Source organism: Strigops habroptila, chromosome 3 (assembly GCF_004027225.2).
Source record: "Strigops habroptila isolate Jane chromosome 3, bStrHab1.2.pri, whole genome shotgun sequence".
Taxonomy (NCBI): Eukaryota; Metazoa; Chordata; class Aves; order Psittaciformes; family Psittacidae; genus Strigops; species Strigops habroptila.
This window is the reverse complement of record NC_044279.2, coordinates 48,110,823-48,134,066: the sequence shown is the minus strand read 5'-3', so window position 1 is coordinate 48,134,066 and position 23,244 is coordinate 48,110,823. Positions and strand designations below refer to the sequence as shown.

The 23,244-nt window shown below is 41.6% G+C and overlaps 1 protein-coding gene across 1 annotated transcript in view; it reads right to left on the bottom strand.

Annotated features, from left to right (window-relative positions):
• Positions 1–227: 227 nt before the first annotated feature.
• The window catches only part of CRADD (CASP2 and RIPK1 domain containing adaptor with death domain), an 81,114-nt gene continuing 58,097 nt past the window's right edge, over positions 228–23,244 (bottom strand). The window contains exon 3 of the mRNA XM_030480855.1: positions 228–2,362. Within this exon, the coding sequence (XP_030336715.1) occupies positions 2,067–2,362 (296 nt within the window). The 3' untranslated portion in view covers positions 228–2,066. The remainder of the gene's footprint in view (positions 2,363–23,244) is intronic.

Genomic DNA, 23,244 nt, shown 5'->3' with positions numbered 1-23,244 from the left:
CATCCTGGCTCAGAACCAGATAAGATACTTGCATTTACATTGCTGGGAGTCAGCTTCTTCCTCTAAATCATGTTTTCAGTAGTTTCTCCTGTTCTCCATCTCCAGCTTTTGCTCCTCCAAATTGCTGCCAGGGACACTGCTTTGCCCCAATTCCCTAAAATGCAGAACATGTTTGATGATGGCATTAAAGCATCATGAAACAGAAAAATAAATTCCAAGGCCTAAAGTGATTTGCATTGTTTATTTGGCATTTGTTGATAGACTTAAACTCTGTAAGGAGCCATAATAGGATATGATTAGTTAAGATCTGAGTAAGGTATAACAGGATCATGATTTACCGAAGGCCATAACTGTATACAGAAGAGTCAAACCAAAATACCTCCAGATTGCTTCAGGACTTGCAGGTGCTGATCTTGCCAGGATATGTTTTCTATTTCTATGCTTCTGAAAAAAAAACAAGGCAGACAGGATTTCCTTAAAATGTATTTGTCTTTCCTAATTTTCCAGATGTCTTCCAAAATCTGGATATACGAAGAATTAAAAAAAAAAAAAAAAAAAAAAAAAAGGAAAAAAAAACCAAACCAGCAGCAATAATTCTTACCCCAATTAAGACTTTTGACAAGGCAGCTCTTAAATCCTATGGGGCAGATCTTGTAGGCATCCTACAAGATGTTACTTGACAACGACTCTGTAGATGAAACAGTCTACCATAACTTGCTCAAAAATAGACCTGGAAACCCTGCATCCAAACTTTGTTCCTCGTTTACGGTGCAGCAAACTGCTCAGGGCGAATTAAAATGTATTCTGCCTCTTACCATCAGGCCCCGGAGTGCAGCTGGTCACTCCCACTGCCTTTAGATACCGTGGCCTGATCCCCACTTACCCGGTCAGCAAAACCTCAGTGGTTTCTTCCAGTATGAAGAAAATCTCTGACAGAAGAGGAAGAGAAAAGCCCAAGCTTTACTGCTCTTCTGGATAAAATCTAATTCTCACAGGTGGTACAATTACATCTGGCAAAGAACTGGTGACAGGAGTGTCGAAGCTGTCTCCTATTAGGTGCAGAAAAGCTGGTAGAAATCAAACGAGCCTGGTGGATGGCACAAGCTGGAGGGAGAGCAGTGGGGAGTTCATCTTGACCAGAACGGACCTGCAAGCTTCGCTATCCTGTTGGGCATGTGGTGGCCAGAGGAAGATGCCTCTGGATACTTGACCTAAGAGTAAAACTTCTGTGAAACAAGACTGCCTGGAGCCAGAGCACAGTACAAGACTCGGTAGGCACCAGGTTGTCTCCCAGTTTATTAGTGGAGACAAAAATGGACAACTCAGAAGTTGCCTCATTTTTCAGGGCCCTTTTCGCTCTGTTTGCCTGTTCCTGCCTATCTTCTGGTCACTTTTCTACTGCGTGTCTTCTCTGAGAACTCCCCACCTGTGCTATGCTAAGAGATGGCATACACACACGATGCCAGTCTCCTTGCAGATACACCCATTAAACAATAACAGGAGAAACCCTCTCGGGCCACCAGTTTCAAAGGCAGACTAAGGTGGCAGTCATTTATCCTAGCAAGAAACTACATGTGCTAAAGCTTTTATAAAGGTGAAATTAGCCGCCTGCAATGACTGTTGTAAAATTGTTAAATTAATAACAGTGATTACTCTCCTTTCTTGTTGGGGTATCAGGGAACTAGCACAGAACACCAGTGAAAAAGGCTGCTCCAGAAAATAAGTTAAACCAAGTGTTGCTCCCTCAATGAAACCAGAAACCTTGCTGAGCTCACTGCAGGGGCGCCTGCTTGTAAGGACTTAAGATATCCCCACTGGAAAAGTACAAAAGTGAACAGGAAAGAGTAATCAATTTTTTAATGCTTGCTAAAAATTAATCTGGCACAAAAAGAATTACAAGTCACAAGATGCCACAGGAAACTGGAATGTTTAAGCTTAATAAAACCATAATTCCCAACCCCTTTTTTTTTCCAGTTTGAGGCATCAGATCTTCAACATGCATTTCCATGAATCCTCTTTATTTAATTTAACGAAGTACTTGAAAGCTCCCGATGAATAGCAAGGCTTCACTCAAGCATATACTGTATCACAGAAGGATCCACCTCTTCTGCCATCAGACTGGCTTGCAGACTTTGGATTGTTGCTTTTTTCCCCAAGCGCTGTCTCCACAGGACAAACGCAGCTACGATCTGTGACTGCAGGTTGTGAGGGTGATTGACTTTACATCGATAGATGTCAGTATGGGACAAACCCAAACACAGAACTATATGCTCCCATTCTGGTCCCAGTCTCCTTGCAAGCTTGTTCAGCTGCTGATCTGTTGGTGAAGTCTTCAAAATACATGGTGCAATTTCAGCGATATCTGTAAGGAAAAGAAAATGCACACACACGTCACTAGGAGATGCTGCAAATATTAATGTAAGACCTTGATAAAGGAGGGAATAAGCAAAGCTGAGGTGAAAGAATTAATTAAAGAAACGGATAACATATTCACCTAGAAAAATTAATCACATAATCAACCAGAAGATTAATTAGAGGAAAGCTAATGCTCAGTGGACCATACTAGGGAGCCTATTCTGACATTCAGATATCAGAATCCTAATCCAAAGAATTCCAAAAGTAATTATAGATTTCACAAGTAATGAACAAGAAAGGTTTTCAAGGAACACGTCTCCAGCAGCCATCACCATCTGAAAATCAATCTGCTTGCACCAGTATGATATAGTGGCAAATGATGAATGTGGGACCAGTAATACCACATTACTTCTATTCTGTGACTCTGTTTACACACTTTGGAAATAACTTTTGATTCCTTAGTTACTAGGTATTACCCTCTATTTATCTTTTCGGTTTTGTTTTGCTGAGGGCTGCTCACAGGAAATTCTTCAGTCTCCTAAGATGCTAGTTAGCCTTTGTGACCTGTCCTATATGGCAAACTCATCCTGAGGAGACCAGCTTCGGGTCTTTTCTTCTATCTGAATGAACCTGTAAGCATGGTTCAGGTGAACCCAAACGAACAGGGCATCAACACTGTTCCCAGTACAAATTATGCTTCATCCCATTTATAGTAACATCCTGAAAACAGGCATATTTGTGCTACAGCTCCATTCATCTGGCCTCCTTGAGGCTGTTTTCAGGAGAGTCCCATGTTCTCTCAGAGATTTCTGCCGTATGTCCCTTAGTATCATCCGAGCACCCAACATGCCCCCGAACACACTGTTTATCTGAGAAGATGTTTAGCATCAAGCTAGTACCTGAGTCATGGAGGACAGAATCAATACAACTACCAAAACAGCTTTCACAGGAAGCATTAAGGTAGCTGTAATTAACAGTGACAGAAACCTCTTAGGGACTGCACCAAGTATTTCTCACAAACACAAGTGATCTCTTTGTGTATTCCCTGTGGCAATCTGATCATTATATTAAAAAAAAGCATTAATACAAACAGTACTAATAGCAGAGTGAGAACACAGTGCTATTCAGAAACATGCTGTATGGGATCCATCTCATCTAACTACAGGTAGCCTAATTACACTAGGTTTAATTATCACTAAGGAGAGAAATAGACACTTCTAGAACACAATCCATCTCACCAGAAAGATGATGTCTAAAATAAGCATATGAATTACTCCTCTAAACATGCACATTTCTCTCCATTGACTATAAAAGGAGCGCTGGGTATAAGCTCAGATGTTGAAGTTGATGCCGTAAACACCCAGTGCTGGTGAAACAATTCTCTTGCTGCCTGTAAATGCAAACCACGTACCAGTTGCTTTAAAAAAGTGCATTTAGAAAAGCAGCATAAGATACCTATGAAGTACATTTGCTCTTCAATACCCTTTGCAATCACAAGCTGAAATGAAGGGTCAATGCATCCTGCAATTGCTGCTGTACTTTTGTTGCTGAAGATACCGTGTCAAAACACCAAAAATATCCCCAAGAAAAAGCTGATTATAGCCTGTCGATCTGAAGCAGCAGACACCCTACAGAAGAGCTGCTTTGCAAAATCTAATTTATAGCTCCAATATCATACTCTCAGCCTCCACTACAGCAGAACAGCAACACTAGAAAGCACCACTCCTTCATTTTATCGAAAGTAATTGGTTTTGCATAGAATATCCAGAGCCTGCAAATGTTTGTACAATTTAAGCCCAATCATACATAAGTACTATACAAAGCTGGTTTGAGTAAAGGGAAAATTGCTTTCTGAAGAGTATTTAGGTCCCTTTGATCTTTCTGCCTCCAGACTGCCAAAGGAACCCAGGGCAAGTGGCTGGTTTCAGGACAAGGCAGAGGATGCTCCTGAAGAAGGCTGAGCAGTACTGGTGGGGCTGTCCTGTGCTGTCACGTCACACGTGTTACTGGCTCCACAGGTAAGTCAGGACAAGGGACTGCCTTTCATGAATGCAAATATTTGAGAATAACTAAAACTTTAAATATAGCTACACTGTGCTGTCACCAGCACTATTTTTTGATATTAAACCATTGACTTGGCTCATGGTAAACTACTAAGCATAAGGCAGTGTGTGCAAAGGAGTGCTACTTGCCAGCCTGGGCTTTTTGCTCTCATGCTAGAATTTTTATACTTCATGTTCACTAGCAGAATGATTTTATGATACTGAAATACAATCAAGCAGGGAGGCCTAACTATAATACATGTGAGCTTGTCCATCGAGCCTTTGATATTAGGCAGACTTTTTTTCTGCAACAAGTATCTTGCCTTCAGCCTGTTATCAGCCCTTTAAGAAGAATAAAACCCATCCAGGAAATCTTTTCATCTTACGCTACCATCTGATTCTAATACGGACATGGAAAATTCTGGGACAGAAGCCAAATGTTAAATTTAATACAAAGGACTGTTCTTTTAGTCCCATTTTATTTTCTGTGATAGCTCTTTTTCAGCTCTGATACAAAGTCACTGAGAAAAATCTGAGACAAGTATTACATGATGGGCAATATTATTTACAGGTATAGAGAAATATTTAGTGAGATCTTTCAGTTATGACAAATGCAAAATCACAAAAATATTTGGATATTTTCTTGGATCAATGCCATTCTTAATTTAATAAACATAATGGCATTTCAGGTAAAAGGGAAATGAGTTTTCTGCGCTCAGCACCCAAGCTGCTTTGAACACCTTGCAAAAACATTAAAGATGCCTTTTTAGTTATGTTTACCACAGACCTTCTATTTGCCAGGAACTGCCTGAGGGAGGTAATGAGATTAGAGCAAAAATTTCAATTATGCAGATCCTGCAATTGTATTTGAAAGGTAAGTTTAGGATACTGAGACCTCAATTTTGCAAAAGAAATGTGAAGCTCTTTTTGCTGTAGGTGGATCTGATGTGGAGGTGTACATGCTTATGTTAGGTATATGCTTCAGATTAGTAAAACAAGGACTGCATTGTTAGAAACAGGAAGAAGCAGGGCTTGCGGCACCACTGGAGGGTATTGTGGCCTTTGCAGGAGAAGGCAATTTTCGGTGCTGTCACCTCCAGCGAGCACACCAAGTGAAACACCATGGCCAGCTGTGAACATGGTCTATGCCACAAATTGCCAGGGCTGCGCACTGCAGAGATTGAGAGGCTGAAGCCTCACTGCTCACACTGAAGCCACTAAGTCCCTGAGTAATGGGGAACCAACAGCTTTGTGCTGGAGAGCGAGCCAGCCTGCTGCAGAGCTGCTCTCCTGGGACTGCTGGTCAGACTGCTGACATGGTGCTTGGGATCCTGAAAATCCCCTTCCTCCAGGCTGGAGGGAGGTAGGACACTCTCCACCCTAGCTTTGGAGCTGAAACTGACCCAGAGAAAGACACATAGCTCCTTCTATTCGAAGTTGCAGCATGAGGAAACGTGCTTCTACCCATCTCCTGCTCTCGCTGGTCAAGGAAGCTCACCCACCCTAAGCCCTTATCCTAGCTGTCCCAGTTAAAAAACAGGAGATGTTGACAACTTCTGGCCTGTGTGCACATCTGTGCTTCCAGACCGCTGCACAGACTGGGAGATACAATGGTGCTGGTGAGTGTGGACGAGAAACAGAACTGGATATAAATAGATGGTATCACAGACAAAACCGAGTAACTCAGATCCCAAAGCTATATATGGGGCAAAGGCAGCTGGTCACCACTTTAGAATTTCTTTTTCTTTAGGACCTCTCCAGCTTTAAGTAGGAGACTCCAAGAAGATATTGCAACAATCAGGAGGATGGAAAATAAACTCACCCCAGCTCTGTCCCGCTTGGCACAAGTGGGAGGATGCAAGATAAAGTCCAGTGAAAATGAACTTTGAATCATCTAAAGACTTTTTTCTGGTTTTGCTTTCTCATTACCATCTCTAGGTGATGAAAAAAAGCAGAGATCATCTCTTAGGCTGTCCTGCACCATGGGAAAATCTTTATCAGCATTGAGAAACTGACCTCCCGCTCTACGTGTTGCTGGAATGCAGTGGGGAGCAAGCAAGCTTGGCTCCAACACAGGACACAACAGCAAAAAGTGCTGAGGCATTTTTGGGCGATCTGTAAAGTACCCAGCTGATTCCTCAGAACTGCTGGCAACCCCAAGTGCCTTATGGTTTTGTCTAAAGAACCCTTCTCCATGTAAGTAGGACTTCTCTGTGCACAACCAAAAGCATCTCTCGGAGTTTCAGGGAGGCTTCTCAATACACTTTTACACAATGCAACACAAAAGCAACTGGGAAGGGTCAAGAATGCTTCCCAGCCTCTAGAATGGGGCCTGGTGGTGAGTAAAGTGTTCTGGGAATCAAGAAATATGCTGAAACAGAGCAAAATTGCACACAACAGCCCTTGGCAGAAAGAGTGCTAGGCAAATGTTCTAATTTTTATATAATCACATCAGAAATGGGTAGGTGATCCTGAGCTTCAGAGCCCGCATAACTGGAATGGGACTGTAAAAAGGAGTAACTGCTTAGGCATGCACCTGGCCTCAGGCATCTCCTACTAGTAAGTGCAGAGAGTGATTAAGTGCAGAGAGTGATCCTTCAGTGATCCTTCAGTGATCCTTCAGTGATCTGGCCTGAAGTCAGTATTGTTCACTTGACCCTCTTACAAGATCCTGCTCATAATTTCTGAAGAGTTCAAAGCAATCACTTCGGAGTCCTCTTTAATTGCCTTTCCTGGCATCTGGAGTACAGTTCTTCGCTGAGAAGAGCTAAAGTTAGATCAAGCACTTCCAGAAGCAGCAAACCAAAGCAGCCTTGTTTCTCCCAGGTGTGAGTCCTACAGTTGACTCGTGCTTCAGAACTTCTCTCCTCCAGCTGCTTACTGATTCTCAAGTCACTCATGAAATTGCTCCTCTCCACAAGAGCAAGTAGGCAGACTTCTTGAGGTCGGCCAACAGGTTCAGGAGCTACTAGGCGTACATGCATACACACAATGGCCCACAGCAAAGGAGCACACACCCTTGATTACTATAGGAAATTATGCTAAAAGGGACTTTGAAGCTCTATAGAGCCATTGTGGCTAACGTGCCAGCAGCCACTGACACATGGGGCACATCAGTTAAAGGGAAACATATATAATAAAGAATCTAGTGCCAGGCTCTGCTTCCCTCCAGCCCCCTTGGAGTGCAGTGCACTTGACTTCAACTAGCCTGAGCCACAGACCCAGCAGTGGGCACTGAACAGGCATGGTCATGGTTGCCAAGGCTGTGTGCTGTGTGTTTTGGCAGCTGTGTTATGCTCAATAAATTATTAAATGATTGAATGTCACAATAGGAAATAACTTGCACATAGCCAGGTATATTTACTTTAAAGTGAAATCCCCTTGGCCTGAGCACAACTGTAAAACTGGGTCATGAAGCAGAACAACACTTGGCGGATCAGGTTGGGACAGGCTTTCAGGAGCAGTGAGGTGGGGTTGCAGAACCTGAACTGGAAGGTATGTAATGCTCCCACTTATGGAGAGATCAGAGATTTTGAGAGCTGCAGTCCCCTTGAGCTTCCTGGATAAAAGGGAAAGCAGAGAGTAAGGATTTTGAGGGTTCCCAGTGGGTGCTGTAGATCACTCAAGCCAAGGACGAGATCATGGTGGATGTTCTGGAGAGAAGAATGGAATAAACAGAGGTGCAGGGTAATTGCAGGGTATGGCTTGGCTTGACTTGTTAAAAAAGGGGGTAGGAGGTGACAGTGGGTCTCCATTTGTACAGCTGCTCTTCTGCCTTCTTGTTCAGCTGATCTCTCTCAACCCTGTCCTAATGGGCAGAACTGCAGGCAAATGCCTGCCTTCTTCCTACAGCACATCCAAATTCATGAGCTCTAAGCCAACCTGCAGCAATGAATGACTAGTGTGCCAGATGGGAAAGTATCATGCTGGATATATGACATTTGGCAGGCCTGCATGGAGAATGCAGCACTTACTCCCTCCTGTGCAAGTTAAAAATGATCATGAAGCATTGTAAGTTTATTTCATTGCTGTGAACTTTAGAAGCGTCTGATTCAGGACCTGTTTAAACACAAGAATCAAGCTCGAATGCCTGATCAGTGAAAATAGCAGAACAAACCATCCAGAAACCATCCCCTACTATATAATTTGGGTGTTGTTTTTTTCTTCTTGTCGTTGCTGCTAAGTAAACATCAGACAGATTCAAAGGCTGGGAAGGAAACATTAGCATTTTGCAACAGCTCCGGATAACCGTGCTCCAGAGATCATGGAAGAATATTTCTCTTCTATGTATCACCATATACATATCTTTCCTATACACCTGCAAACAGCATGGATGTCACAGGCCATCCAAAGTCTATTCAAAACCACCAGGTCCAACTCCTGGTCTTAGTGGGTTTCAAAAAGTGTTTGGCCAAGGAGCGAGAAGAATTGTACTGTAAACCCTGTACTATTTGAAGATGGATAACTGACCACATTATAGATATCTTTCCATATATAAAGTTAATACACTCAGATTAAAATAACCTAAAAGAAGATTAAAATAATTTGAAGAAGATGTTACAAGAACTTGGAGAAGCTTTCTTTTGCTTTTAGCATGTGCATTGCTATTCCTCTGTTTCTCTGTCCCTCTCATGAGTCACATGAATTGCTGTGAGATGGAAGACTGTAGAAGCTCTTCCACTTATCTGCAGACTGCCTCCTCTGCAGGCTTCTGTTCATTACCAAAGAGATGCCCACCTTCTTCGTCCTATTTGAGGCTATCAGAGGACACCATTTAATGATGACTGCCAAGCATGCACTATTCTTTGCTTGGGACTCCCACTTCTTCCTCCTGTAAATCTGACTCAGCAGGGGGAAATCCGGGTGATGGAAAACCTGCACCTTTGTAGAAACAACAGGCCCAGTTACCTTCCTAAGAATAAATACTATCTTCTCTAACGCAACCAAAATCAAATCTTGGTCAGTTAAATACCCAGACTAAAATACAGAATGGAATCTGTACCTTAAGTTCATTGAAAGAAAAACACCTAAAACAAAGGTTTAGAAAGTCACACTTTTTTTTTTCAACTGACCACATCACAGTAAAACAAATTTGACAGAGAATTTTACGTTTGTCTGAGTATATGCTGCATTTATGCTTCACAAACGCAGGATTGTAAAGTTTCTGTAGCTTGATAACTTCTGATCTGACCAATACAAACCCATCAATATCCAGAATAATACCAACCTCTGTCGATTACTGATCGTAATACACTTACTCATAAGCGTATTTCTGTCATGGTAATTTCCATTTCCATGTCTTGTAATTTAATTATGAAAGGCACTAATCAAAATAAAAGCAAATATGAAATTAATTTTTAAGACTGGCTCCATTTTTCCACAACATGCTGGTTTTACAACTTGTCTTAAAAGACAGGAAGTTCTCTGTCTTATTTTAAATAAATTGGAATCTAATACTATGACAGACTATGTGCAGAATAAATTGTGGCCATGATCCATGATAATCAAATCTATGGCAACTTTGAACAGTCTCCCTCAAGTGAAGCAGAATACACCCATGGTACCATATTCAGCTCCTTCCTGCCAAAAGCTTGCTGGGAGTCTGAATTACTGGTGTAATTAAAAAGTACATATATCTTAATTTGTTGACAATCTCATGTCCTGTGTGAGCTCTGAAGCATCATGCTTTGTGACATTAAATACATTTTGGGTATTAGGGTAGGAAAAAAAGACAACATATAAAATTTTGTAAATCTACAGGCAATTCAAGAACGCAGATGTTTCTGTTTTGGCTCAATACCAGCAGCTAATTTGTATATTCTTTATCACTTGCTAATGACTGCCTAGTAGCTGTGGATGTGGCAGCAGGCTGCTAAAACCTGAAACAAAACATTCGGATTTGATGACAAAAGTTTTCAACTGTATTCCCACTATGCGGTTCCAATAGCTACGCAGTTTTCCTGAACTTTCTTTTAATCTGTCTTACAGGTTTTGTACCTCCATAGATCTCTGCTATACTGATGGCCTTCAGTATTACTCCATATTAAACAGATTGACAGAGAAGTCGCTAAATAAATCCATGCTATCATAAGTTTTCACCTTTTTCAAGCCATAGGGCCCAATCCCTGGGTTTAAGGAGTTGACAGAGATTGGGTTTTCACTTTTTCATTTGCTTTTTATTGGGAAGAATAGGGAGGAAGTTTCAGCAGTTAATATTGTGGATGTTATTCTGCTTCCCTAGAATTTCTCTGCTGTGCATACCATGAAATCAAATAGTTAATTTCTTAAATAAAATGGTGACTATGGATGCATGTAAGGAAAAGAATACCTATGCAGACAAAACACAAACACAACATACTGTAATATCTGCTCTCTTTTGAAGCAGGATTACCCTACATTACAGAGAGGACTGGACTTTATCGTACTGTGGTTTTATACTTTTTTATTTCTAGCAGCATTTGATGCTGCTGTAGCACTAAAGTGGAAGTAAAATTTGTTTGATATTTCCTATTAATTTCTATATTGTTATACACAAATAAGCTATATGCATCAGCACTGAAGCCACAGCTAATGGTGGCATCAATGTAGTAATACCTTTGATATAAATGCACGAACAGGTTCAGCATGAAGCATTACACTAAGGAAAAAAGAAATACCTACTCAGCTGGGAGGTTCTGAGGAACACCTGAGCTACTAGGAATTATTTAGAAGAACTGCTTAAATACAGATACCAAGCACTCAGACCCTGGCCAAAGATTTTTTCCCAAATGAACAAATATGACCTGAAAAGTTATACGGAAAGAAGATGTATGACCATTTTTTGGAAGCCAGGGCAACTACTTGTTAGCACAAAGCTACCTGACAGCCTGACAGAGCAGAGACGAGAGCCTCTGGTTTACATGCTGGCAGTCACACCAAGAGTCAACTCTAGAAATAATGATGAAAATATCATATTTGAAGCATGCCAGTGGATTTCTATATACCTTTGAATGCTCTGCAGTTCTTAGTGAATTCAATGGAGTCTGATAATACGGCAATTTCAACTATTAATTGTTGGTCTGAAGCACACAGAGCCATTATTTCCCTCAGTCAAGTTTCTCCTCCACACTATCGCAAATAATAATTAACAATCAGAGGATGGGTGTATGAAGTCACAACGATCATAAACCACATTCATATTTGCAGTAGGCTTCTCATGGTTTCATAGGAGGCAAACGTTTACCCATGTGGGCTGGGCAGCTCTGACAGAATAATTCACCCACTCTAAGTGCAAAACAAAGACAACTGGAGCAATTAATGATTGTTTTGTCAGCTGGATGACAAACTCATCACTCAACTTTTGTCAGGGGTTTGGAAGTTAACTTCTTTGACAGATCCTACTTGAATGTTTATTTCAAATAGCCTGAGCTGTCTTTCAAACACCTGAAGCAAGCGCTAATCCTGCTCCTCCTTTGCATGTAAGAATCACAGCAGAGTCCTCAGGTTTCTTATCTGCTGAGTACAATAAGTGAGTAAATTTTTTACTAGCAACTTTCCTACCAAGAAATCTGTCTAAAGGCTGCAGCAATTCAACAATAAAATCATGTGCTTGGACTTCAGCTATCGATGTTCCTTTCACCCAACAACAAAAATCATACTGCCAGTATGAAGGATTCTTTTTTCACGTAACATAACTAACCATACATGTTTCCCTTACATCACTTACACCAAGTAGGACAACATTATATTTAGCCTTGATAAAACTGTTCATTCCTCTCAGAGATTTTTTTTCTTCAAGTTGGCTCTTCTTTTTGCTTTGGCTCGAGTAGTTAGAAATATCAGAACCAAAGATCTGTGCAACAGATGGAGCTCGGTTGAGAAGAATGCCTGTAAGGATCTTTGCCTGGCAGGTGTCAAACCAAAATTAATACTGCACATATTATGCTTTACCGAGCTTCAGATTTTAGCAAAGTGAGACTGCGTTCCTTCCTGACCACAAACATATATTAATAGAACAAGCCATGCAGAGCAAGCTAAAACAGTACTATCATTATGCTGAAGCCTCCACTGCTTGGCATTTTATTTAATCATTTACACCCATGCAAAGCAAGTAAATAAAATGCAGTGGGTTAGTTGAGTGTCTCTTTACAGACGTTTTGCACAGGTGTAACAGCCTTCACAAAATGCCATAAGCAACACGCACTTGGACCCCTCCTGGTTTCTTTTTCCCCTCTTTTTCTTGTGTCAGTGCCTTAAAGGCTTATGAACTTCAGAAGACTTTCTGACATTTGAAAATCCACAGGGAAAACCAGGTACTGGTGCTGAAATACGCTGCTCAGCTACAGTCGGTCACTATGGCTGGCTTGCCAAGTGGGATTCATCAGCCTGAATCAAAAGCCAGCACTTTCCATAGGTGTCAGGAAGAAGAGCTTCAGGTGGCATTATCTGCTTCTCTCCATTTTCACACTAGTGGGAGGCTTAGCATCGCAACCAGCCCTATCAAGTGCCAAGTCACTTGAAGATCTGAAAGAAACCAATCTGGAATCCCATGGATGGTTTGATGGATCAGTCCAAAAGCAATTTTAGCTGACCAACAGGGAAGTCATTTTAGAAGGTCACAGTCACAGGATTTTTAATTATCTGTAAAACAAATGTGAGATTATATTTGTGTGTGTGTACAAATACACACACATACAGTTTCAAAATCTTAATAAAAAAAATATGAAAGTCTTAGATACCTGCAAGGCAAATTCATCCCCTTTTTGATTTCGTACAAGTTCAGGTTAGGGAAATGTCACATCACCCTGGGAGAAAAAGGATGAAAATGGGAGCATGGGTGAAGTAATTTCATAAACAGAGGTCATAATTCACAGAGCACTTTACACTACCACGGGTTTGATGAGCAGTCCTTTCCCCTCTGAGTCAGCACTGACCTAACATCCCGTGTGATGTGCTCACTGGCGTGGCTCGTGGCTGCCCTGTGACACGGCTTGTACCGGGTGACACGGCATGCTGACCAGCTGCAGTCATAACAGATCTCAAGGCAGCACTGAAAGTAATGAGGTGACTCACAGCTGCGGACCCAATTACTCTTTTACTCACTCAGGAGTAGAATTTTGCCAAAGCAACTGAAGCCAGATCAAAATCAAACAAGCTATTAGCAAACATTTGTATTACTTACGGTATTTGTAGAAGATTTATGCTAGCATTAGTTGGACAATCAAAACACAAAACTTAAACATCTGAAAAAATCTTTTGCTTAAACAATTAATTTTCATGTCTCATGTATACAGAACAATGTTTTCCCTCATAGTTTTGTAGTCTAATAGCTGCCAGATTTTGGTCCAGAATTGAAATTTCAGTGACATTGGCATTCATACATAGCAAATCAGAAATACAAATGTTTTAACATCAGAAATGAAAAGGCTGGAAGATCAGACAGACCATAAAAGATTTGTTTTACTTGGTTTGGGATTTTTACACAGCCATGCCTAACCTAAGTAAGACTGAAACAAAACCAAAAGGCAAAACAAAAAACTAGACAAATCTGTTCTGTCCCAGAGATGCAGAAATAGAAACGATGCTTGTGTCCCTGGGGGAGCCAAAATCTGAAATCCTGCTATGAACAAGAGAGAAGGGCTGTTATTTCCTTGACAGTTGTTCATGACATCACAGCTACCTCCTACAGGTAACAATGGAAAAGGAATCTTAAAAAAGGATATTTTTTTTTTAGCTTAAGCAAACATCTTTTTAGTTGTACAAACTCAGAAGCAAAGAGATCAGAGGTTTTTTTATAATGCTGGAAATCTTAGTGCCAGAACTGTAAACATCAGTATCTTTCTCTTCCATTTTCAGATGTAACTGTTATGCGTTGGTTGAATTTAATAAAGGAATCAAACACACCCCTGCAATGAATGTTCTCACTGATTTTGGTGGAAGACAGGACTAAGTATTTTGAGCTTCACAGTCAATGTGTTACCTAAATTTGTGTGTGTGCTCATCAGAGAAGAGCCAAACGATCTGGCGATGCAAGGTTAACACATTCTGCCAAAGCGGCCTCAAATTTCCATCAGCAGAAATGCACCGTATCACATCAGCATATGCAAACCCAGCTTTGCTGAGCACAAACCACACAAACAGTTCCCTGCTACCTAATCTGACCTTCCACTTGCGTTTTAGGGTGTGTAAATATTCTAACAACAGGCACAGAGGGTTCATGTGAAAGCTTACAAGTTCAAGTGCAGAAGACAAATGAAAATTTGGCTTTGGTTTTCCCTCATTTTGAGAGACTCTAGCTTTCTAAGTCTGTTATGCAGTGTAGGAGTTGCATCCTAAAGCCACAAGACTGATCTATTTAAATATCTTTATTCAGTTTTGTAGACTGAAAATGAGGGTTTACTGTCTACTCAAAGAGGTTGACAAGAACATGAAGGTACCATTACAACTCAGACTTTTCAAGATGTATTATTTACTAGGCATTATTTAGTGATATTAATACAGTATTTGAATTGAGAACTTCAGGCACCCCATGAAAACTCCTTGCTTGAGGCATCATGGGATTTAAAGATTTACAAAGGTCTTCACATCCAAAATTGCCAAGTGAATGGGGACAGTCAAGCTGAAAACTGTAAAGAGCCCCAATGTTTTCAGGAAGCTCTGTGCAGGCAGATTGTGAGACTTGGAGCAAGAAGCCACTAGTCCTTTTTAAACAAGCCAGGTCCAAAGCATTCGACAAGGACACTCAACAGACCCCTTCTGTAAACCAAGCAAGGAAAGCAGAAGCAATTATTAATACTGTTCTTTGTGTCATGCAATTATTTCCACATGCAAGTAGAGAAACTCGGTCAACCAAAGACACCCATGTCTGTAAGTGCAGCAGGAGCACAACTTTTACAGGGAATTGAAGTATGTTTGGATCAGCTGAACATAAGCTTAATGAAGTAATTTCAAGCAACGTATAAAATCCTCTCAGATATACAACTGTAAAAAATTTGTAGCTCTGTAAACCCACGGATTGCTATTTTAAAGACAAGTTTATTTAAACTTGTTATTTAAAGTTTCATTAAGAAACACAGCTTGAGAATATCTATCTAATAAGATCAGAGCTACACATGGGGACAGCAGGAGGCAGCTGAAGCAATCTGTAGCACAGTTCTGGTGCTCACTGGTCTCTGATCCTGAGAAAAAATGTAATTACTGCATGAATACATACATTAGACCAAAAGAGAAAGGCTAGGAAAAGACAAAATTCTGCTAGAAAGAGATGGTGAGAACTCCTCAGGTTTTATGAAATGGTCTACAGCTCTGTATGTACCAATCCGACACAATTTGTTAGACTGACAACACAGCTGTGGCTTTAATTTTGAAGTCCATATTTTTCCATGGGAATCATTAAATATGACACACTTGTCCTGTTCAACAGAAAAACAAATCTGCCTCTACTTTTTGTTCCTCTGAAGCCTAAATTTAACTGTGCAACATTTGCTTAAGAAACATATTTGAAGATGTTTTAGATATTACTTCATTTGTACACCATCCCAGGCTTTCCAGGAACTCTGAACCAATAGCCTCCTAGGCTTTCTTAAATCTGAACTACTGTATCTTATGGCTTCCACACCGTACTGTCTGGAAACTCCCTGTGAGACTGGCCTGTTAAATACAAACATGTAGGGAGGAGACACTGTGCCGGAAAGTTTGCAGTCTCAGGTGTAGGTTGTGAAAAAGGCTTTCCATGTATTAGTTTATGTACACAGAGATTGCTGTGAGTATGTTCAAATAACTCCAAAGAGCTGAGCCTACACAGGTAAGAAAGGAAAAGCACCAGAGGAGCTGACAGCCCAGCAGCTCATCCATGCTGGATTTCCTGCTCATGACTGCTGCTTTGAAAGGTGCACATCTTCAAGACGCTGATGACTATGCCCTGCAGTTTTAATCAGAGAACCTAATTTACTAAGTCCAAGAAATGTAAACAATAAATTGTCCCAAATAATCTCAGTATGGAATTGAGCATACTGGAGTTTGAAATCCTCTAAGGTACTGATAACCAAAGGGAGCAGACAACCAAAGGGGTCAGTAGCTATTTGAGCTAGAAAGGATGAAACGTTATGGAGACAAATACGCACACATGTGCTTGGGACAAGGCTGGGGCTCCAACCTTGCAGCCCGGTACAGAGTGGATCTTCCTGAAGTTTCTGAGCTGCGGAGCTGGGAAGGCTCCACACAGAGGAGCTCCCATGCACTTAAGACGGAGACAGTGAAGTTTTGCCCTGTTCTGTTTTCAGTCATCCAGTGACAACAGGTAAGTCATTATAGGTATCTGAAAACATCTCCTATATGTGCTCTTTGTTCATGCAGGTTCTGTCATAACAATTTCTCAAAAATTCATGAAAAGCCACACCAAGACTGTAGCTGATCCGCTGTCACTGCTTACCAAAGCATCCTCCAACATCTGCACCTCACCTCTGTTTTGCCAGTTGTTTCACATGGAATTTAAGGCATTGGATTTAATCTGGAAAAAAACACCTTTGAGTCAAATTCTGATGTCTGCATTTACACAAAGTGAGATTTTCCCAGACAGTGTAGATTCCTTCTGGTCTCCCACTCTTAGCACTGACAGTCTATTCCCACCATTTGCCATCTCCTCCATCTCTCTTCCGTGCCTTGTGCTGCAGCTGCTGGAGGACTCTGGAGCTGGGGCAGGGTGCTAACACCATGTCCTCCATCACAGAATGGCAATTGGTCTGTCTCCTAACCCACGCTGGGCAGGCATGCAGCCCTCCCACCGGATGGGTGGATTCAGCTGTGTCAAAGGTATGCTGCAAGTTTTTCCGTAACAAAAATCCTCTCCTACTTTTAAATAATGAAATTGGTTTCTTTTCTTTTTTTCTTCCTTGTCCAGCTTTCTCTCTCCTTCCCCACCCACTTTTTCAAGCAGGAAGGAGAGTGACAGGGAGAATAATGATTTCCTCAGTTTCTGTTGGAAAAAAAAAAACCCACAAAAATTTTCCACCAATTTTTTTTTTTTTTTTTCTTCAGTGAGGTTCAGAAGCAATTTTTTTATTTAAAATTTCCTAAATAAGTGTCCAGTTAATACTGGCATTTGGTGTGGAGGGTAGCAGAGAGCTGGTACCTCTGTTTCATTTAGGACAGATCCCAGCCCTAAGTTTGACAAGAGATCAGCTTGATTTTTAGTCTTGAATTGTATCTATCTTTGCAAACCTCTTTTTTCAGGGTTTCAGCTGTGCAAGTCAAACCTCATAGTCCAGTGCAGACGCACAACTTGTGGTGCTTTCCTTCTGCCAGCTGGCTTTGCGAGCCCCGGTGTTAATCCCCACTATCTCCACGTTTGGGAAGGAGGGAGGAAAGCACTGGTGAGCAAGGAGAGGATCACAGCGGCCAGAAGCCAGGGCAGATTTCCTATGCATGAAGAGCACGACAGACACTAGAGCAGCCAGTAAAGGAGAAGAAAAAAGCACTGAGGCTATTGATTTTCCAGTGGAGTTGATGGGCAGGGGTCTGAGCAGGTTTGGGACCCTACAGTCACTGATGAGAACAGAGTGTGTGTACACATTACATACTGTCTCTGTTTCTGTTCAGGAGTCAACCTTGTTTAAGGTGTACTTTGTCTGAGCAGATGGCAAAGCATGACGGCTGCTGGGTTAAGATCTTGCTGCCAAACCAGCCCCTGGCTGTTTTCAGAAATAAAGGCTGCTGCTCTTTTACCAGTGCAAAAATAGCCATCTCTCCAATTCCCTCTTTTGTTGTGTATTACATGAGTACATATCTAGCCAGACTATATAATTACCTTTACACAATATTTAATTAACTACCTGCAACAATCTTCCTGCTTTAACTGGTGGTGGAGGGTTGTTGGGGGTTTTTGAGGCTACTCCAGCAGAGGCTCCAAGGGTGTGCTATGGCCACGAGTCAGCATGGCTTCCTGTGGATAACCCCCCTTCCAATGGTGCAACAAGGATCACTGGCACAGTGAGATGTAACTCAGTGCTACCCTGTCCCAGCAGCAGGGTGTTGGCCTCCTAAAACTCAACAAGTACCTCCAAAACATGAAGCAAGTGGAGTCCAGTGACCATCATTGGCACAAATAAGTTCCATGCAAACCAACACAAATAACAGCTCTTGGAAACATGACAAGTTCTGGGGACAACCAACCATCATCCTCTTTCCTCTGCAATTCCGAGTCTGCTTGTACCTGGAAACAGGAGTGGAAAAAGCACCCCAACCACACACATACACAAACAACTTCTCATCAGACCACCAGCAACTGTTGATCCAGTGACCGCAGCTGGAGCACAGCAACCCTACACAAGCGATAAAGCAGTGATGGGTCAGATTTTATGGTGTGAGCGCAAATTCAGTATCACAGAGCACACACTGGCCAAGCCAGCTGTTCTCCCTAGTTCCAGTGAGCCTTGAGCTGTGCTGCGTGGAATTGCTGCATTCCACATGGAACGTCTCATTGAAAGCACTGTCTGCCACAGACACTGCAATAGCACTATGCATTTTTGGTGTGATAGGCTGAACTTAAAATGGGAAAGTATTGCTCTGTGAGCTGAAAAGCAAACCAAACAAGTAGTGATAAAGTCTGGAGCTTCAAGCCAAACGTTTTAATATCTGGTGCCGATCCCATTTCCCAAAACACAGGATAAGTTTATGCACACTGTAGACATTTTCTGTCTGGAGCAATGCTAATACATTACCTCTTTATTTACACTGTACATGAAGTGTCCTGCACCCCCACCCACACAATGGTCTGAACCTAGATCCACCCTGCTCTTGTTCTGGGAGGAAATCTAGGCGTGTTGCAGAGCTGATGGATCCTGATATTCTGCAACAACATCACGCAGAAAAGACAACATAGGTCCTTCCTTGCAAGGCTCCAGTGTCTGCCCAGGCTGATTTTGATATCACCTGTGGCAAGGAGAGCAGGGAATGGCAAACAGATCTGGGGCACAGCTAAAAACTCAGGATTTCTGGAGTCTCTGTCATACGCCATAATTACAAAATCATGCCTCCTGTCTTCCACATACACAGCAAATCTTTCTTCTCCCTTCATCCTGGAGGGGATGAGATGATTAGGAAATTCCCCTAAGCTTCCCATACTTTGGTTTCTTTCCTCTTTTATCATAGAATCATAGAATCAACTAGGTTGGAAAAGACATTTGAGATCATCAAGTCCAACCTTTACCCCAGGACTGCCAAGTCCACCATTAAACCATTTCAGAATCTCACTTCAAAATAAGACCAGGCCACTGAACACAGTCTGGACTTTCGCTTCTTATTTCTTTATAGGAAATACTTCTTTCAACATGGAAAGGACCAACCATGGGATAACCATGCAAGTCACCCTATTATGCAACAGAGGGGAAAACTATGTGTGCTGGTACGCTGTGGTTTTCATTCCTCTGAAGGCTGCCTTCCTCCAGGGAATTCCAGTAATTGGACCAATTGAAGTGTGTTTTGACAAGTTACAACAGCCCAGTAAACCCACCTATGAAATTACATCCTGGTAGCATCTTCCAAAGCAAACTGAAATCGTGGTATCACAGCTCATTTGGGAAGCTACTATGCCATAGCTTTCATTTGTTATGAGAACATAGCTTGAATTTTTGTTGTAGATAACAGGTGGTGTTACACCAAACGATGTGGCTTAATCTTTCCCTGTCTCAGGTTCGTGTACTGGCAGGGCCCCCATGGATCATCTTGTGAAACTCTATCCAGAATAAAAACACGTAGTCTTAATTTATTCTCATTTCATCTACTTTCTTTCATTTTAGGTCACTCCCTCACAAAGGCATCAGCCTACCCGTAAGGTTGTCTGTCCATCCCCAATAAACAAAGTAATCAAAGAAAATCAGAACAAGCTGCCAGTGTAGATGCTGGCCTGTTGGCAAGACAGGGACACTGGCAGAGTACAAGGGAACTAGCAATGTTATTCTGAGAAAGCCTTCCTACTACCAAAACCAGCCATGCCCATGAGCCTCAGCCACATACCACATGCCAGGCATAGCACACGGTTTCCATCACTTAGGTCTTCTTGGTTTATTCCATGACTCCACAAGCCTACAGGTCTCATACTGCCTTTTGCTTGCCACTGCCACAGAGAGAAAATATTTGCCTGGGGAGGAAGCTCTTATATACAAACAATTTAGGATTCAGAGGGCAGAAGCTTTAAAATTCTAGAGGTTAGAACATTTTGGAAAGTAAGCTACAAGAAGTATGGATGGACCAACTCCATGCCGGCTCCTGGGCTCAGCTGCAGCCCGGACGAACTGAGACATCCTGGAGATATCTACCAAGAAGACAAAGGAGGCAGAAGCAATAAAAAGGAAGGAAGTCCCACACTAAAATACTTCATTTTTCCATATTTTATTTCCTGCATATCCCAAAACAGAAAGCAGACATATTTTTTGCAGAAGTGACCAGGATTTATTAAAGACAGGATATTGATATGAAACATTCATGACCCTCAACTTAGCAGTATTTCTCTTGGATGGGGTAACGAAGAGAATTTATTACATATCAGTGCCAAGAAGCTCATAATAAAAATACAGATTATAGTTCTCAGATTCGTCAACTCAAACCAGATATTTCTGAAAAAACACTCCAGCAGGAAGAATGTAAATCTCATAAGATACTTGGGCTACCAAAGCAGCATATGAAATACATATTTTATTCAACAATAGGATACAAAGTAAATGATTTGATTTAAAACCCTTGAAACGCAGGCAGTCTGTGGAGAAATGAGGAGACCCCTTGTCATGTTATTCCAGGTGTGAGGAAGATAGAGATGTATGTTAGACATAAGCAAGCAAGCAGAGATTTTATTGCATTGCAAGTTGATGATTTTACGAGTCTTGAAATAAAATAATAAAGCACGGATAAAGCAAGATAGAGAAATAACCGCAACTTCTTGGGAAGCCAGGCTTCAGCAAAGGTTCAGACAGACCACAGCCACAGCAAACCTTCACATCAATTCTTCCCTGACCATCTGGTCCCCTCTTCCCTTCTGTTTCTAACCTTCAGTTCTTCCTGTACTGGGACATACCTAGTGGAGAATCAGCCAAGGAGGACCCATTTATTAAACTCTTAATAGTGAGCTTTGAATGTTTCACTCTGCTTCGGCCACGCTCCCTGTAAAAATGAAAGACCTCTCTTCAAAACATTCCCAGAGCTTGCCTGTGTTGCATCTGCATGATCTGCACAGCTTCAGGAAGACCTAACACGTCAGCATGCTGTGAAAGAAGGAACTCATGTTCTTAAGTATGACCGAAGGCATTGTCACTACTGAAAGTTTCCATGTATCAGAGTGTAGCAGACCAACTCTTTAACAACTTCTCTCTCCTAATTTCCAGAGATATAAGGGGAAAACATTTTGATTTTAGTGATAAGGTTTTCCAGGGTTTCCAATTCCTCAGTTCACACAGCCCATTCTTGGGAAAACCAGAAAAAAATCCTCTTGAAATCCTCAAAAACCCAAAGCAAAGAAAAATAAAACAAATCAAACAAGTAGTGTTTCTAATCGCCTTCCAAAATATAACAAACCAAAAAAACACATTTAAAATCACTTTAGTTTGGGGAAGTTACTAATCATGAGATCTCTAGTTCATGTCTGTGTTTAATAGAGAATGTAATGGAAAAAAAAACCCCAGAACATTAGTGACCATCCAAGAAAGATTTCATGAAAAACACGGTGGAAGGGAGTTTGTTTAGATTTAATGTTTCCCCAGAAGCATCTCTAGTCCAAACATTACACCACAGGTCAAATGAAGGGGAGCCAGAAATTCAAACACTTTAAAAATAGCCCTTAAAAAGGAAAGTGAAAGTGGCCAGCCCAGTTCCACCTTTCACGATCATGAAATGCAAATTCTGTGATGAAAATCAAATTTGGGCTCTGGTACCATCACTGAATGTCAGTAAATACTGCAACTTACGCATGGTAAGTCCAACAGGAAAACACAGGTCCAGCTTCCAAAATTCTTCCAGACTAAGCAACTCAAGCTGGTACTACTGCTTGTAAGTATGCTCACATTAAAATATTTGGAACTCAAAGTTGAAAATCCTACGGACTGTCCTCAGCCCCCTGATGTAGCCCTTCCAAGTCACCTCCTTGCAGATGGAGAAGCTCAGAAAAGCTCTGCCAACTGCCACCATGATCATAAAAAGGCCTGGGGCAGCTGTCTTGGTAATATTTCACAGTGGTAAGTTTAGTCTTGCCAGCCTGTTTTACATATTGCAACACTCAACTTTCTTTTAGATGTTCCTTTCAATTGAAGTTACTTTTTAATGTTTGGTAACACTCAGACTTTGCATCCCGATGCTCATGTAGGTTCATTTCTCCTTTATAACACTTCCCTGGGCCTCAAGGTTGAAGATGCTGAGGGAAGAGAGAAGGATGGTAATGAGCATTACAGCACTGGAAAGCAGTCACATCATCCCTATTAGATTCTCACAGACAACCCCCACAATGCCTCTCAAATTGGCAAGATAGCAAAATGTCTGTAAGGCAATTTTTCTCTCTTCTCCAGCTGCTCTTTGAAAGAGACGTGCGCCATTAAACAGGGAACCAGAGGGTTAAGCATTAAATTGCCTGAAAGACAGAGCACTTGAGGCCCAAACAAGCTGAACGTCTTAGTCTAAGAAAAGCCAATTCCAAACTTCTTGTCAAGCATCATTGAGAAAGAAGTGATCTTACTCAAGGATGAAATGACCAGCAGCCTGCAGCACTGAAGCATGAAATACAAGCTTTGGGAGAAAAGTCTGACACATTCTCAGAGGATGCTGACAAGAGCTTTGAAAAGCTAATCTCTCCTGAGGCTCATGAAGCTGACGGTAAACCCCCTGAGAAGGC